This window comes from Diuraphis noxia, unplaced genomic scaffold (assembly GCF_037042655.1).
Source record: "Diuraphis noxia isolate RWA-SAM2 unplaced genomic scaffold, SU_Dnox_SAM2 contig0005, whole genome shotgun sequence".
Classification (NCBI taxonomy): domain Eukaryota; kingdom Metazoa; phylum Arthropoda; class Insecta; order Hemiptera; family Aphididae; genus Diuraphis; species Diuraphis noxia.
Genome location: NW_028301715.1, coordinates 2,908,393 through 2,927,721, shown reverse-complemented (window position 1 = coordinate 2,927,721; position 19,329 = coordinate 2,908,393). Strand labels below are relative to the sequence as shown.

Genomic DNA, 19,329 nt, shown 5'->3' with positions numbered 1-19,329 from the left:
ACCAATGTACTATATCATACAAAATTGTATTTTTAATACTATTTAAAGCTGGTACTACGAAAGCCATAAATGCAATAAACCGGGACCGTGATGTTTTCATTTAAAGGGCGCTAGAAATTGTTTAGTGGTCGTCAAGGTGACGCGTGCCAAGTGTTTAGACTCGGATTGGCCGCTCGTGTACCCCCTTTTGATAGGCGGGGTCTGGGTTGGCGCTACTGTATCCGAGTAACCATCGAAAGCGTCGCGAACGTTCAGGCAACTGTTATCCTTTACAGTTTACGGTTCACGATCAGTCGCTGCATCGCATATAATCGAGTATCTGCAGAGCATTACAGTACCCGTATATTCCATCTCATATTTCCAAACGATTATTACCTAGTACCTACATAATCAGGTAAGTGAATATTAGATACATATATTATATTAACTTTTGTTTTTCATTTTTTAACTGACGACGCCATGAGAACTGCTTTCGCATTGTTTCCGCGGCGCCACATAATAAATTACCTAATAAAATTATTTTAATAATTATTATTTATAACCAATACTATTATTTAACATACTATAAGTGTAACTGTGTAAGTTGTATAATTTATTTGAATATAATTACTATTTTGCTAATTCATAAAATATTATACCTATACAATTATACCATATATTATATGTCCTACATATGCGCTACCATAGTGAATAGTGATGGTTTTGAATATAATGATAAAAAAAAAACATAGAAATTATCTACTAGGCCATTATATTATAAAAATAATTATCAATTAATTGAATTTATATATGAATCAATCAGTTTTCGATTTATATTATAGCTTTCTAGTTCATGTATTCTATCATAGTTATACTCGAATACATACTACATTTATAATGATTATAATAAACAATATTCTGCAGTACCGGTCTTGTGCACAACTAATTCACGGTACAAGAATCAATCATATTTAAGTAAAGGTAAAAATAATCACATGCCAAAATAAGTGTAAAATAAGTAAACTGTAGGTATACCTATTACTTCGATCAATTTTTAATAATAGCTCATAGTTAGGTTATTATATAGCTTATGATTCATGATCAAAAGTTAAAACGATTCATTAATTTTAAATCTAATTAATATATAAGTAGGTATAGTAAATACTAAATACACATAAGTATATAGATATAGATATATGAACTGAAATTGATATATTGAGAAGAGATTTTACAATTTTTAGTACTGTTTTCAAATTGTTTAGAATAATATATATACTATAGATACAATAGTGTACAATTTAATCGTAGAATCTTAAAGATATATTTGAATTTGTGGTAATTTTAATTATTGATTTGTAGTTTCTCTAATGGTACCAGGGCCTCCACTAAGGGGGACTATTAGATTTGCAGTACATGCAGGGGTGCAGCTATTTTAGAGGCCTGTTGATATGAAATTTTTAATTTTTGACATTTTTATAGGATTACTTATTTAATATTAAATAATATTTTATGGGGCCCACAAAAACATTTAGCATATGGGTTCAAAATTTAGGATGTGGTGGGGGGGAACTTAGTGGTACTGTGATAAGGAAGTGGTACATTATGTTATTTACAAAGTTATATATTTATATGCAAATTAAATAAATTTTTAAGTTCTTTAGAGATATTTGAAATTTTCTGTTTTTAGATTCTGAACGAAGTGATGAATGTATTGATTTTACAATGATGTGTGTTTTTTTTGTTTTTGTGTCTGTGTACAGCATAACTAGTCGAAATAATGCTTCAATTTCAAACTTTGGGGGTGGTTTCCGATGTAAAAGTGAATATCATTGGTGTATTATAGAGGTCAAAAGTAAACATTTTCCAACAGTTTTCAAAAGATCGAGAAAAATAAAAGAATCCGCTCAGAATCGTTTTTCGCAGACAATGATATTATATTATCATTAAATTTAATTTCATATTATCATTAAGGTCAAATTTTTAAATTCTCAATAGTTTTCAAAAGCACCAGGAAAAAAAAATTAAAGAAAAACGGGAATTTTTACGCAAAATCAATTTTTGAAAAAATTGAATTTTGTTATTGATGTAACTCTAAAATAAATTACCATAGACTCATGAAATGTTCACTGGATGTTTATACTGACATTTTCTATACATGAAAAAATTTTCAAAATATTTAAAATCTCTTTATGTTATTTATAAAAATTTGACATTTTCGATCTTTTTAGTTTTTTTTTTATAAATGACTGTACAATTTTATTCGTTTAGTAATAAAGATTCAAAATTTAATACAAGACTCCTAATGTTTTAATAAATCTTATAATTGTACGCAAAGATTGGTTTAGATACATTTTTTGCAATGATGTTTAGGTATGGTCATTTAAAAACTAAATCATATCAGCAATACATGCGGGTGTACACAATTTTATTTCTGCAGCTTATGCAATAATTATTTTCATTTGTAAATCTGCTGAGTGCATAAGATTTGATTTGTGACGTATAATATATGGTGCATTTTTTGTGATCAACTTGTGGCTAATTAACATATGGCATGCATACGATTACTCAATATGGTGCTTTTATTTATGATATATATATATATCAATATATCTAGTTATAGTAGTTGTATAGTTATAAAACATTTTACTAAATTGAATTACATAATATATTTAAGATTTAAGAATAATGACAAATATTTCCACGCATGATGTAATTAGGCAATATCTGTATACAAATATATAAAGCAGTAGGTATTAAAAAATTGGTTTGATTTGAAGAAGTGATGAAATATATATTAGAAATGAGTGATTAAAGAACGATTTAAATATATATATATATATTTTTTTTGTCACCTAAAACATGTAAGTTTTAATGGTCCATGTCGCCGAAGCTATATAAAGATCAATAATAATAAAAAAAATGTATATATATTTTTTATTATTTTCTAAACAATTTCCTATTTGGATTGATATAAAGTTTGAACATATTGAAAAGTTTAGTTTGGTTTGGATTCATATAAAAAATTGCGTTATCTGGTTTTAAGGAACTCAGTGGCGTCATTTGAAGAGGAGTAAAGTGGTTATATTTGCCTCATCTGTTCTATTCAAGCTTTCGATTTAATTTGTATGACCCCTCTAGAAAAACAATGACAATATTTACAAATTATAAATCGATAGATTATTGCCATTCAAATCATCATTGTCCCTTTGGCCTTTATACCTCCCAAACCGTTATTCTTACTATCATGGAATTATTCCTCAGTCAACTAAAAACCAGTCGTTCAAATTTTGATTTTGATATACATAGATATAGATATTTTCAAAAAATCTTCTACTTCACTTTTTTTGGGTCAACAAAATCTGATTAAGATCATTAAAAATAAGTCGTATATCTAATTCAATAAGAATTAGATTTTTGGTAAATGTATTACATATTAAATGCTTAGTATATGAAATTATGAATCACAATATATAATATATTAGGTATCGGTATTTAGTCTAATAATATAATTATGGTATACAAGGTGTAACAGATAGAACTGACTTTTGGACTAACTTTTTTTCACATTAATATTTTTTATTTTCGTTATTAAGTGAACCTATAGCACTACATGTATAATACATTTGTTTATGTTTTATTTTTTAGTACTGAAAAAAAATTAATTAAATTAAAAAAATGTTGGATAAATTCAAAATAGCCTATTTGAAAATTTGATTATAAAAACAATTTTAATGGTAAAAAGATTTATCTAAGTCAAGCAGTTTATTTTTTAGAATTTTTTTTAAAATTCGATATTTTGTTGATTAAATTAATTTGGAACGCAATAACTTTAAAAAAAATATGGTTTTTGAGAATTTGCTGACATGAGTATATTTCTTAAATTATTTATTTATCATATAATATTAAAAAGCGGGTAAGTCGTGGATGTCGCTCTGCTGTACTCTGTACAGTAGGTTACTGTAATGGATGAGATTAAATTTGAATGCAATGATAGGTATCATTGTATACGAAAAACGATTCTGAACGGAGATGATTTGTCAGTCAAAGATATATTATATTTAAATATTGTCATATATTCTATTTTGAAACAAATATTTTATTTTTCAATTAAGATGCATTTTGCATAAGGCATGGTTAATCAATTAGTGTAGTTATCATGTAGTTGTCATAATTCAAATTCATAATACCTTATATTATCATAGATATACATATACCTGGTTTGAGGATAAATCGTTATCATTACGCGATTTTATAAAAATGTAAAACTCGAACGCTCAAAACATTTTTCCTATAATGACGCAAAAAATTTTACGATTTTTTCAACTTCAAACTTACTTGCAAATTTTCGCGTTTTCGACAGATTTCATTAAATTTTGAACTATAAATGCTTATTAAAAAAAATTGTGACTTACGATTTTTAATTTTTTTTAGCTACAATAAGAACAACTCATAAGGAACCTCGTATTAAATTTTCAAGTTTTTTTGGTCGTCCAACATTTTTTTACCGACACTTCAAAAAAAAATTCTCAATAAAATTGAAAATTTCAGTGGTCTATAAATAACTCAAAAAAGTCAAAATTTTTTAAAATTAAACTGTATATAGATAACACTTACATAAATATTTGGTGAAAATTTCAAGTATTTACAGTGATTAGTTTTTGAATTACAACCATATAAAAAAATCAATTTGGTTGAAAACTGATTTGCGTAAAAATTCCCGTTTTTCTGTCATTTTTTTTTTTGTTTTTCTCGATTTTTTTTAAAACTGTTGGAAAATGTTTACTTTTGACCTCTATAATGCACAAAGGATCTTCAATTTTACATCGGAAACCACCCCAAAGTTTGAAATCGAAGCATTATTTCGACTAGTTATGCTGTACACAGACACACACAAAAAAAAAACACACATCATTGTAAAATTAATACATTCATCACTTCGTTCAGAATCTAAAAAATTGTCATACGATGTATTGGCATAATTTTTTTTTTTTTTTTTTTGGTCAGGTCTTTCTGTTACATCCTGTATACCTATGTATATATTTATGTGTTTAGTATGAAATCAGTTATTGATAATATGCTCTCTAGGTACGTTATTACAGAAAAATAAACGTTGATGTATTTTTTTTAGTTACCCAAGTGCTTATCTGCATATGTCACAATCACAGTATCTAAAGCTTGTGAAATCAAATAATATATATTTTATGTAAATATTATATGCGAAAGGACAAAGTTAATAAAAATGAACGGGGTAAACTGAAGGTAGGTGGTGATTGGTAGATGAAGATAGAAGAAAGAGTGGTTATGGCAATAACCAACGGGATGTATTATATATATAATAATATATGAAGCATAAGGCGTTAAAACCGTGTCGATAAACCGGCGGTGCAGGGCAAAACCAATTATTAAAGTCACCGAACGACGACGACGTCCGCGGCTTCAAAATACGATAAGTACACACGCACTCATATAATATGCATTACACATCACGGGTCCTTTGTGGGAGACACCGCCACCGTTTACATATTATTATTATTATTGTAAACAATTCATCCGTGCGAACGGGTCGACTGAGAGGGTTCGCGCACGCGCGTTTAACACGGGATTACGGGCGATGATGACAATAATATAACATCAGAACGGCGGCAGTAGCATTATTATTATTAAATTTATTATGCTTATGCGTTCGTGTGTGTGGTTGCGCGTGTGTGCCACCGAGGTGATTTCGTCGAAATCGATGGGCAGCGACCGATGTGATAAAGGCGCATCTCTCGGGAGACTTGCAGTGCGGTGCCGGAGGACGTCAATGATACGGTCCGGGGAACATTGCATCGCACAGCACTGCTACCGCACGCGCGTCAGCGGGTGATCCGCACAGGTCAACCGGACCGTAGCCGCCGCCACTGCAGATGCACTCGCGCGTTGTTCACGCGTACTTAACGCCGCCGAACAAAATGTGTCATAATATATATGTATACATATGAATGTATACGATTTGTCTGCACATCATCACATGCATGTTGTATGTATAATATAATATATTGTATAAACTTCGTATAGCGTGTATGACATATTTACGTCCGTTCCAACAAAAAGACCTGCAATGTGATATAATAATATACACGCCGCGTTTATAAGTCCACGGGGAATCGAATTCGATTTCAATAATTTAACTTTCAGATCGTTTCCCTTCTATACGTGGAGTAAAACTTTGTCAAGTTCTTATAAATGGACTATTCGAGCATATATACACGGTATATGTAAAATATATTTTTATGACAAATTATGCTATATGTACAGGGTGTCCCGCGAGGATTTACCCATTGCGATATCTTACGAAATAATGGAGACATCATAATTCTGGTTTTATAATAAGATTCATAGGGATATGAACTACAACTACTCCATTTTAAAATTTATTTTAATGTTTTTGTAAAAAAATTAAGAAATATATTATAGATTCTGAACGAAGGGATAAATGTATTGATTTTACAATTATGAGTGTTTTTTTTTTGTTTTTGTGTCTGTGTACAGCATAACTAGTCGAAATAATGCTTCGATTTCAAACTTTGGGTGTGGTTTCCGATGTAAAAGTGAATATCCTTGGTGCATTATAGAGGTCAAAAGTAAACATTTTCCAACAGATTTTTTTGAGAATTTTTTTTTGAAGTGTCGGTAAAAAATGTTGGACGACCAAAAAAACTTGAAAATTTAATACAAGGTTCCTTATAAGTTGTTCTTATTGTAGCTAAAAAAATTTAAAAATCGTTTGTCACAATTTTTTTTATAAGCGTTTATAGTTCAAATTTTTACGAAATATGTCGAAAACGCGAAAATTTTCAAGTAATTTTGAAGATTAAAAAAGCGGGTAAGTCGTGTATGTCGCTCTGCTGTACAGACTGTACTGTACAGTAGGTTACAAGTGGGTTACTGTAATGGATGGAATTAATTTTGAATCCAATGATATTATATCATTGTATACAAAAAACGATTCTGAGCGAAGACGGTTTATCTGTCTAGGATATATTATTATAGATTATTAAAAATTTTCAAATCTTAGATTTAAAAAGAAAAATTTTTATGAATTTCTAGTTTGAAATAATTTGCGAATTTTCGTGATTTTCGTGATTTTTACATATGTTGTCAAAATTCAAACTTTGAATGCTTGTAAAAAAAAAATTGTGACTACGCATTTCTTTTATTTTTCAATTTTTATTGTAAAAATATATTATGAGCCTTGTATTAAATTTTCAAATCTTAGATATAAAAAGAAAATTTTTTATGAATTTCTAGCTTAAAATAATTTCTGTATTTTCGTGATTTTTACAAAATATGTTGTCAAAACTCAAACTTTGAATGCTTAAACAAAAAATTGTGACTATGTATTCCTTTTATTTTGCAACTGCTATTGTAAAAATATGTTAGGAGCCTTGTATTAAATTTTCAAATCTTAGAATTAAAAAGGAAAACTTTTATGAATTTCTATCTAAGATAATTTGAACATTGCCGTAATTTTTACGTATTTAGTCAAAATTTGAACTTTAAATGCTTATAAAAAAAAATCGTGCCTACGAATTTTAAATATTTTTTAACTTCTATTGTTACAATGTGTTAGAAGCCTTGTATTAAATTTTCAAGCTTTTCTACCGAACAAATAAATTTTTATCGATATTTATAGAAAAAAAAACTAAACTGAAAAATTAAAATGTCAGTAAACAGCTCAAATCAAATATATAAAACGCCAATATAAACATTCAGTCAAAATTTCAAGGATTTGCGGTAATTTGTTTTAGAGTTACACCAAAATAAGGAAATCGCTAAAAGTGAAAATCCAATGTTGTAAAAATTTAAATTTCAAATGCTCATAAAAATTTAATTTGAATTTCCGGTGGAATTTTTATTTGTGATAAAGATTGAAAAACTTGTAAGGAATCTTGTATTAAATTTTTAAATCTTAGATTTAAAAAGAAGATTTTTATGAATTTCTAGCTTAAAATAATTTGTGAATTTTCGTGATTTTTACGTATTTTGTCAAAATTCAAACTTTGAATGCTTATAAAAAAAAATTGTGACAATGAATTTCTTTTATTTTTCAACTGCTATTGTAACAATATGTTAAGAGCCTTGTATTAAATTTTCAAGCTTTTCTGCCTAACAAATAAATTTTTTTTGTCACGCCTGCACCGAAAGTTTGGTTTTCGACAACGGTTGAAGCGTTCGAAAGCGTCCTTTTTCCGTCCAGCGGGCGGTAAAGTGGAAATCCCCAAAGTGCCGGGTGGAAAAGAGGAAATCCCCAAAAGTGCCGGGCGGAAAAGAGGAAATCCCCAAAAGTGCCGGGCGGAAAAGAAGAAATCCCCAAAAGTGCCGACCGCCGGGCGCGTATCCCCTGCACAACCAGAAATTAAAATGTATACCTACCACGGTTCTTACAAAACATAAACTTTTGGTTACATCTTAAATGTATAGTATAACCTCCTTGCATGACGCATAAACATTTAAACATATTTAATTTGCACTATTCCTAGATAAGTGCGTCGAACGATGCGTTAGTAATAATATAGTATATTAGTATAATAATCTTATCAGTTACAATAATAAAATATATAAAGTGAAAATTGTAATTGTGAAATAAAATAAAATGTCTTCCATGAAATTGTTTTTGTAGAATAGTCTATAATTTTGCATAGATCCCTGCATAACCTTTTCCATGAACGCAGGGGCGTGACAAAAAATAGTATGTGTGGCTCGCGCGGGAAGGCCATTTCAGTCTTGGGCGAAATGCGGCACTCGCCTACGGCTCGTGCCGCACACGACGCCCGCGACTGAAATGGCTCACTTCCCGCCCTTGCCACACAATATACTATATCGATATTAATTAAAAAAAAACTAATAATGATCGAAAATTTGAAATGCCTATGAATAGTTCAACTTAAGTCGAAATTTTTTGAAAATTGCATAGTGGATAGAATATACTTATATAAACATTAGGTGAAAATTTCATGTATCTATGGTCATTTGTTTTAAAGTTACATCAAAAACCAAAATCGATTTTGTCGAAAAATGAGTGTGCGTAAAATTTCCCGTTTTTCCCTTAATTTTTAGTTTGTTTTTCTCAATTATTTAGAAAAGTATTAAGAATTTTTTACTTTTGACCCCCCAAAGTACCAACTAGATTCACTTTCTGATCGAACGAGGTATTGAAGTTAAAAATCGAAGTATTTTTACTGCCCCAAAACGTGATGACAGACACAAAAAAAAAAAAAAAACACACATCATGGTAAAATCAATACATTCATCGCTCCGCTCAGAATCTAAAATCATAAAATTTTTTCTGTTTATAACTAAGGATTAAAAATATAACACTAAGTTTTCCTTCAAATAGCTATAGAGAAAACTCGAAGCGTCGTTATAGGAAAAGTTTTAAGTGCGTTTGAATTTGAAATTTTTCCGAAATAGCGTAACGATAACGATTTATCCTCAAACGATTTTAAACATTTGATAATATTTAAAAAGTATAAGTCGTAGATACTTGAAAAATTTACCAGTTATTTAGATTGGCATTTTCCTTACATGATTGAATTTTCAAAATATTTTGACTTTTTTGAGGTATGTATAGACAACTGAAATTTTCAATTTTTCTGAAAAATTTTTTTTGAAGTGTCGATAAAATTTTTTTGGCCCTATCAAAATACTTGAAAATTTAATACAAAGTTCCTCATAAGTTATTCATATAGTGATTAAAAAATTACAAAGATACATAGGCACGATTTTTTTTTTATTACATAAAAATTACGGCAATGTTCAAATTATCTTAGATCGAAATTTATACAAGTTTTTCTTTTTAATTCTAAGATTTGAGAATTTAATACAAGGCTCATAATATATTTTTACAATAGCAGTTGAAAAATAAAAGAAATGTATAGTCACATTTTTTTTTACAAGCATTTAAATTTAAATTTTGACATCATACGTAAAAATCACGAAAATTCGCAAATTATTATAAGTTAGAAATTCAAAAATACAAGATTCCTTACAAATTTTTCAATCTTTATCACAAAAAAAATGTCAACCGGAAATTCAAATTAAATTTTTATTAGCATTTGAATTTCAAATATTGACAGAAATTCGTCAAAACCATGAATATTTGCAAATTATTTTGTAGTTCAAAATTCATAATATTGTTTGTATTTATATCTAATGTTATAAAATTTAACACCAAGTTTTCCATAAGTTTTGCTTCAAATACCTATAGAGAAAATTTGAAGCATCATTATAGGAAAAATGTTTTGAGCGTTTGAGTTTTAAATTTTTTTGAAATCGCGTAATGAAAACGATTTATCCTTAAATGAGTCAAACGAATTTAAATATTATTTGTTATACTTCAAAAATTATAAGTCGTAGATACTTGAAAATTTCACCAGATATTTAGATCGGAAATTGAAAAATTGAAAATTTGTTCAATAATGTTACCACAGATTATAACACATATATATTAGTAGAGATGATTATATTGTGATTACGAAATGTTTTCATGGATATTAGAGAAGAATTTGTTTGAAAATTTAATACAAAGTTCCTCATAAGTTATTCTTATAGTGATTAAAAAATTATAAGAATACAAAGGCACAATTTTTTTTATAAGCGTTTATAGTTCAAATTTTTACGAAATCTGTCAAAAATGCGAAAATTTGCAAGTAATGTTGAAGCTGAAAAATCATAAAATTTTTTGTGTTTATAACTAAGGATTAAGAATACAACACTAAGTTTTCCTTCAAGTAGCTATAGAGAAATCTCGAAGCGTCATTATAGGAAAAATTTGAGGTGCGTTTGAATTTTAAATTTTTACGAAATTTATCTTGAAACGATTTTAAATATTTGTTATTATTCAAAAAGTATAAGTCGTAGATACGTGAAAATTTTATCAGTTATTTAGATTGGCATTTTCTTTACATGATTTAATTTTAAAAATATTTTGACTTTTTTGAGATATTTATAGACAACTGAAATTTTCAATTTTTCTGATAAATTTTTTTGAAGGGTTGATAAAATTTTTTTGACCCTATCAAAATACTTGAAAATTTAATACAAAGTTCCTCATTAGTTATTCTTATAGTTATTAAAAATTTATAAAAATACATAGGCACAATTTTATTTTATTAGTATTTGAAGTTCAAATATTGACTTAATACGTAAAAATTACGAAAATTCACAAATTATTTTAAGCTAGAAATTTATACAAAATTTTCTTTTTAAATCAAAGATTTGAAAATTTTTAATTATCTATAATATATCCTAGGCTGACAAATCATTTCCGTTCAGAATCGTTTTTCGTATACAATGATACCTATCATTGCATTCAAATCTTACCTACCCTAATCCACCCCACCACCTAATGTACAGCAGAGCGACATCCACTTACCCGCTTTTTTTTATTTAATTATTTCCAAAAAAATTAAAGATGGCCATTTTGTAGAGTTTATTTTTCTAAAAATATTGACGTTTCAAAATGTTATTTTCATTAATTTCCTAATTTTTAATATTTTTTCTAGTTTTGAAGAAATAAAATATGATTATAAATTTATAACTATTTTGAACACGAAAAATATTCGGCCGGCCGTATGGGAATGCGCGCGGCGAGGCGGGTCACATGATTGATAACATTACGGTGTTAAAGAATTCACAATTTTTCTCGAAACTAAAAAAAATTTAAAAATCAGAAAATTAATGAAATTAAAATTTTGAAATGTCAATATTTTCAGAAAAATAAACTCAACAAAATGGCTTTCTTTAACTTTTTTTTTGAAATAATTAAATTAAAAAATATATTTTTTAACTTTTTACCAAAACATTAAAATAAATTAAAATATGAAATAATTGCAGTTCTTATCACTGTGAGTCTTATTACAAAACCAGAATTTAGATATCACCATTATTTCGGGAGATATCGCAATGAGTAAATCCTCACGGGACACCCTGTATATATATATATCGCACCAACCTACGAGTAGTAGGTGTTTTAGTTTGTTGGGTACTCTTGAGGGAGCGGAGACTATTGTAATTTGTTATATGCAAATTCCAAATCAATAATAACGCATTTAATAATGTTTCAGATTTCATGTACGCGCAAATTTTTAACACTTTTACGTCCTTCTTCTATGTTTTTCGTAATTCAAGTACTGTGGGCTGTGGCTACGAGCTTCTATGTTGGGGGTGTTTAGCCTTTTTATGCAACGAGCTACATGTTTTTTTTTTACAAATATCATAGACTGCATGTGCATCATTTGTAATAAAAACATGTATATTAAACAAAAAATTGATCTCAACAATTTTTATCTTTATTGTTTTTGTCTCTAACTCTAAAATTACTCAAAAATATAAACAAAAATAATTCTGCGTAAATATGTTTTGCCTGTGTTGCGCGCAGACCAGAGAGAGAGAAAACAAACGATGCTGCAGTGTCTTCCTCTTAAGCAATCTGACCTCCACGTGAGTTGCCTACAGTCACAGTATTCAAAATCAATACAAATGTTAAAAATGTCAATTTATCTACTAAGAAATAATATTAATATATTATAAGGTATACAAATAATATAACAAATTATTTGGTTCTCAATAAAGTACATATGTATAAAACTGTTTAACTGTATAATTTAAAATTGAGATTTGGGGGAATAGTATTACATACTATTACTAATTTAACCTATTATCTAGACTATCCTAACTATTTACATATTGAGTTTTCTGATAACCATTTTACAAAAAGTTACCCATATAGTACCAGTTAAGTTAAAAAAAGATTACACTAAGTGTAAAATAATAATTTCCATTACACGAAATTGATAAAATTGATAAAAATGATAAAATATTTATCTATTTCATCAGTCTAAAACCGATATACTGCACTGATACACGTTATGATTGAAGTCTGTGAAATTAATGGGTAGGTATTTCGTGAAAAGTTTGATAACAAAATCAAAATGTAGTAAATGTGCCATAATAATACTAATATATTCTATACTATACACAATTATTGTGGATTTAATATTTTGCTAGAATTATATTTTATTATATTATTTATTAAAACTTAATTTCTAATTATAGTGTTTACTGTTTACAATTGATTAAAGAATGAACTCTTTTTTTAGATGAGTTATTGGAAAACTATAAATGAAGAGAGTTTTAAGTAAAACTTTCAACACAAGTTACGTCAACAACTAAAAGAAGTGCTTGAATATAATATCATATTGGTACATTTCCAGTATACGTCATTACCTATATAGAACATTATGCCACATACTGGTAAGCATTAGTTTCATACGTAACATCCATGCATATATTTCGTTCAGATGTTTACGCATATAAATCAATTATGCATAATTATACGGATCGTCGTATTCTCTTTAGGTAGGTATTTAAAACATTATATGTCTAGCGCAGAACGTCTTGCAAAGAATTGAATGATGATAAATACCGGGAGCCAAGTCGGTACATCTGCTAAGGTCTACCACCTAGGTGTTAATGGGCGGTAGTTTTACAAAATTACAGGGTTGCATCATTTCACCGGCTTGGATCCGCCTCTAACCGCTGGAAGGTCTTATTCCAATTGATCCAACTTTATGCACTATACCATACATTATACACGCTATATATCGAAATTATATTTCTTTTTTTACCGCAGGATTCTTTTGATTCTCCACAAACGCTAGAGAGTAATTAGGACCGAAGAGTGTCATAATTTTTAAATTTTCTTATTTTTTCAACATGAATGTATTGGGCACAAAATAATACATCACCACATGTCGTGTCGACAAGTGTTTATTAAACTCATGATTTCTGGGTAAAATTAACGCATTTACAATTTCATTGCAACTACTTCCTACTAGCCCTACCTATATTCTGAATACCAATGTTATTTCATTTCAAACCAACATTAATTTAATTTTTGTTACAGGTTATCGTTATTTCGATTTTTATTTATTAGAAATTAGGTACTAGAGATATTAGCTTTAAGCTTTCAATAATATATCTGATTAAGCGTATTTTCACACCGATCAATTATATGTATATTATTATTATTATTATTATCTTAGCTATTATATTAATATTTCAAATAATATATAATATTAAGGTAACCTATATATGCAAGAAACTTGTGTCATGTAGTGTATTATTAAATTACAGTCTGAATAATGATGACAGCAGCTGACTGCCTGAAAATTGTTGAAGTAATCTTATAATAATCGATGTTTAGATATTATTCTGAAAAATTAAAACACCCATTTTAGTCATAGTCCATAGATATTATACCTAATATCTATGTCCTATGATTTTAGTGCAGGATCGTTATTTTCGATACCTTTTTACCACAATGTATAATATATTACACATGGTGTATTCTTCATACTACAAATATATAAGCTATCACTACTGTCACATTATAAGCGTCCAAAGGTAAACAATTATTATTATGTACTATATAGGCATATAGCCATGCGCAAACTCCAATTTCTGATCGAGCCTTAAACAATTATAGTGACTTATAAATATAATATTTCTATACATTGTCCGTATTTTTTTTATCATATAAACATACTACCATACATTCTAATTTTAATAATAAATAACGATGTTATTTATATATATATTTTTACTCTGTAGATAAAGAAAAATATAAATTGATTTATGTGTGTGGATTAAATACACTTTTTTTGGGAGGGGGTCTGCCCACATTAACTCCAAGTTTTATATAATGTTATAAAGTGTTTAATACGAAAATAATATATATTCTATTTTCTGCAGGCATACAGACATACAGTATACATTTGTATATAGTATAGGTTATAAATAGGTATATACTTTGTCGTAATCAACTTTTATGTTTTGATTATAGCTTTTTGATGTTTATTGAGACTTCAATCATTGTTTAATAAGTATTATATTTTGGAATCTGCGTTTCTTAAAACTCGTAAATTTATAGGCATTAAGTCTATCTACCTAGTACCTAGTCTATAAAATAGTACTATAAATTAAAATTGATAATTTGATAATTATGTTATCTATTGATTCATATTACAGGTCAAGCTGGCGTTAACCAATTAGGTGGTGTATTTGTCAACGGTCGCCCATTGCCGGACTACGTTAGAAGGCGAATAGTACAGCTAGCTCTGTTAGGTGTCCGCCCATGTGATATATCTCGACAACTTCTGGTTTCACATGGATGCGTGTCAAAAATCCTAACTAGATTTTACGAAACTGGCTCCATACGACCGGGCTCAATTGGTGGTGCTGGATTGCAAAAAAATAAGGTAAACATACAGTTAGGTTACACAGTTTAGCATGGAATCAAATTTTGTTAAAAAAAAAACCCTATATTTTAATTTATAACGCCTTATATCTAAACTTTAGAAATTAGAGTATAATAACCGTGATATATCTAAACAGTAGGTACTTACGTATATGATATATTACATTATATAGTTAATAGTTACTAGATACCACATAGGTGAATACATTTTTACAAAAATGCATATTACTATTAACACTATAGTTATATAGGTTTCTACGAAATAAATTGTTTTTTCGGTGCAACTTAAAAAGGCGGGTAAGTGGATGTCGCTCTGCTGTACATTAGGTGGTGGGGTGGACCTCTGACTAGGGTAGGTTAGATTTGAATGCAATGATAGGTATAATTGTATACGAAAAACGATTCTGAACGGAGATGATTTGTCAGTCTAGGATATATTATATTTTAATATTGTCATATATTCTATATTTCGAAACAAATATATTATTTTTCAATTAGGACGCATTTTGAATAAGGCATGGTTAATCAATTTTTCCAAAAACATTGCATGTAGGTAGTTATCATAATTCATAATACCTTATATTATCATAGATATACATATACCTAGTTTGAGGATAAATCGTTATCGTTACGCGATTTCATAAAAATTTAAAACTCAAACGCTCAAAACATTTTTCCATTAATGACGCTTTGAGTTTTCTCTATAGCTACTCGAAAGAAAACTTATGGAAAACTTACTGTTGTATTTTTAATCCTTAGTTATAAACACAAACATTTTTATGATTTTTCAACTTCAAAATTATTTTGAATCTTTTTGAACTATTTATTACGCTATACAGTATTATTTAAATTATTGACAGTAAAAAAATTGTTCTGTGTTGAAAAACTTTAAAATTAAATACAATGTTTCTCTTAGCAGTTGATATATTGTAACCGCAAAAAATAAACAAAATATATTAAAACGGAATTTATAAGTTCAGATTTAGACGAAATGGGATATTTGAACAAATAATATGAATAAAATGATGTTATAGTTGTATCGTTTTAGATTGAGGATTTATAAAATTATAAATTGTATTATAATAATGAGACATGTGTCATTTTAAATACATAATATTATACACAACCAATATTATACTATTTATTTATTTAGGTAATGTATTTTTTTAATATTCTATACCCAATATTTTTACCTGACCTTTTTTAATAATACTGTAATCAACCCATGCATTTTTAATTGTTATTGATTTTGAATACTGTATTTCGTGTGACCGTATGGGTCGAGTGGTATTATAACTTATATCGTTAACATAATACACCAAATAGCTTAAAATATTCAACTTTACTCTGCCATGGGACGTATAATAGGTTAGTTGGTCGTTCAAATAAAATTATTGATGAGTAATGACTATTGAGTTCAATGAAATAATTTTATTTAAACAATATTATTTAATTTGGTAAATAATAAGAAAATTTAAAACATGGATCACACAGTTATGGAAATACGGTGACCACATGCAATATACTAATATATATACCTTAGAACCGGATTCACAGCTACGTCGTGTGTCGTACAATGTGTGGGCGTGGTAACTATATGGTTATAACTTATAATAACATATGTGGCCATCATATATTGATTTAAAAGTTGAGCTGAAGTCCGTTTTTGATATACTTGGTTGTAACTATTGGTTATTATTTGATACTAAAAAAGTAACGTCCAATCAGAATTCGATTTGATTGACACGACATATACGACACAGCTGCAGTAAATCCAGCTCTACTCGTGTCGTGTGCTTAATATCGTATTCTGAATGGCTGAAATAATTATGGTATCAATCACTAACCATCATATATGATCTCCGGAGAATTTCCAGAGTTGGGGGCTGAGCTCAACTTTTGGACACACACGACATGTCAGTTGATGTGAATCCAGTTTAAATCAACAATTTAAACGACATTTCATTTACTAAACAGTAAACACATAATATTACCTATTATACCATTAATCAACAAATAAATCAACATATTTTTATTATTTAGACAACACAAGGACATTTTTCAAAGAAAAGTACCAGATGCTGCAAACAAGCTGATGTATCAAACAGAATGGCCGGATCTCTAACTGCACCTCCTCCGATACGCAACCTACCATGGATACATCCTTTAGGTTAAAATTTTACTGATTATTAAACTAATACGCAAAAAATAATTACATTTAGTTTAATATCCTAAGAACGTTAACTATATACCTAAACAATAATACGATTTTCATTTTATAGCTCTATTTAACCTAACCTATTGTATTAAAACATAGACCAATATGTCAATATTTCATTTATAGACTTGTACTATGAACGAATCCACCAGCACATTCATGAAAACGGACACGTGAGCGTCGTTGGGGGACCATTAAACGGTCAACTAGCGCCTCCGAGCCCGAAGAAGCCTCACACGCCTTACACCATCGAAGAGATATTGAAAAAACCTACGGCTCTGCTGCCGCGGCCACCATCGCCGTGTGGCTTAATCACGGATGGAGTGTGTACGTGTGGCCTTACTGCAGGTAACGCTGTGTCAGCGGCGTTTTACGTCAATGTGCAGCAACAGCATCAGCAATTTATATGCAGTCAGCCACTCCACCGTTATTGAAACAACTCCGTAAATACCACCTACCTATTTTGTTTATCTTTTAAAACATTTTTGTTTTTCATTATTATTATTATTGTATCAATAACGAAAAAAAAAATGTTTTGAAGTAATTTTAAGCTATATATACATAATATTATTAATTGTTATTGTATTAGTATTGTGCCTATAATGTATATATTATTAAATACATATTTAAAGGACAAAGGTACTAAATATTTGTATCCAGCGTGTTTGTAAATAAAATAATAAATATAAATTCATTTTGGCGCTATAGAAATCAAAGTGAATTCACCTTAATATATGCTAACCTAACCTTGGCCAGAACGCCTCCCTCATAAATTAAAAAAAAGTCCAAATGGTGAAAAATTTTAATCAATGGCCAAATTGGTATATGTATATTATTATATTTTGGTATACTATATATTCTATAAGTATCTCTATTCCAAATATACCTAGCATACTACATCATTGTTAACACTTTTTCAATCTAGATATATTTTATAAACTATATATCATATGATATGCCATAGTATGCTGCTATTATTACCAAATTACATAAAAATAATCCGTTTAAGGGAGAAGCGATGATGTTCTTGCGAACTCCCTTGATATATTGTGTAGGTTGTAGGTATACAAGTTAGTAGGTACCTATAATATCAGTAGGTACACACAATATCTCGAGATATAATAGTACCATATTAATATTATAATATTATGATTTATGATGCATTTATATAAAAAAAATAAAATAGGTTTTTTTCATACTTTCTTTAAAATTATGATATAAAATAAACACAATAAATATTGATTAATGATTGGATATAGGTTATTATATAAAACTATTTTGTTAAAAATAATTCACTTAACCCCAAGTTCAACACCTCCAGACAAATACTCGGAAATCCGGGAAATCCATCATCGATGAATCAAGCACTGGGAGAAGAGAACTGCAAAAATATTTATACATTTTTCACAAATATAGGTTTATCAAAATTAATGTAATTAAAAAAAAAAGCTGTACATAACATATTTTACATCCCCCTTTATAGAAATGTCTCCCAATAAAGTTATTAACTTATAATTATTTTTAGGCTAATAACCTGTGATGTTGAAGCCTTTTATTGCAATAATAAAAAAAAAAAATCACTTAAATACGGAATAATTTCAAATCTCAGCTCACAATGAGATTTTAAATATATTGATGTTTGACCGTGCTCATTAAAAATAAAATATATTATAATTAATTCTAGTGGATAACGAGCTCGATAGCCGATATAATATGTATATATACTGTGGGTTATCTAAATTATTTTTGAAACTTGTTAAATTTCTTTGAAATAGCTAGACAACTACCACCTAATACTTAAATGTATCTTCTATATATAATATAATATAAA

General features: G+C 28.4%; 1 protein-coding gene across 1 annotated transcript; it reads left to right on the top strand.

Moving 5' to 3' along the window:
* The first annotated feature begins 254 nt into the window (after positions 1–254).
* Positions 255–18,214, top strand: LOC149054720 (paired box protein Pax-1-like). The gene is made up of 5 exons (XM_089229061.1): positions 255–394; positions 13,122–13,275; positions 15,052–15,281; positions 17,324–17,450; positions 17,625–18,214. The coding sequence occupies exons 2-5, from the start codon at positions 13,263–13,265 to the stop codon at positions 17,930–17,932; spliced, it is 678 nt and encodes a 225-aa protein (XP_089085187.1). The 5' UTR covers positions 255–394; positions 13,122–13,262; the 3' UTR covers positions 17,933–18,214.
* Positions 18,215–19,329: the final 1,115 nt, after the last annotated feature.

Coding starts and splice junctions, on each gene's coding strand:
- LOC149054720 (XM_089229061.1), top strand. Junction 15,282..17,323: donor CTGGATTGCAAAAAAATAAG/GTAAACATACAG, acceptor TTTATTATTTAG/ACAACACAAGGACATTTTTC. Junction 17,451..17,624: donor ACCATGGATACATCCTTTAG/GTTAAAATTTTA, acceptor TTTCATTTATAG/ACTTGTACTATGAACGAATC.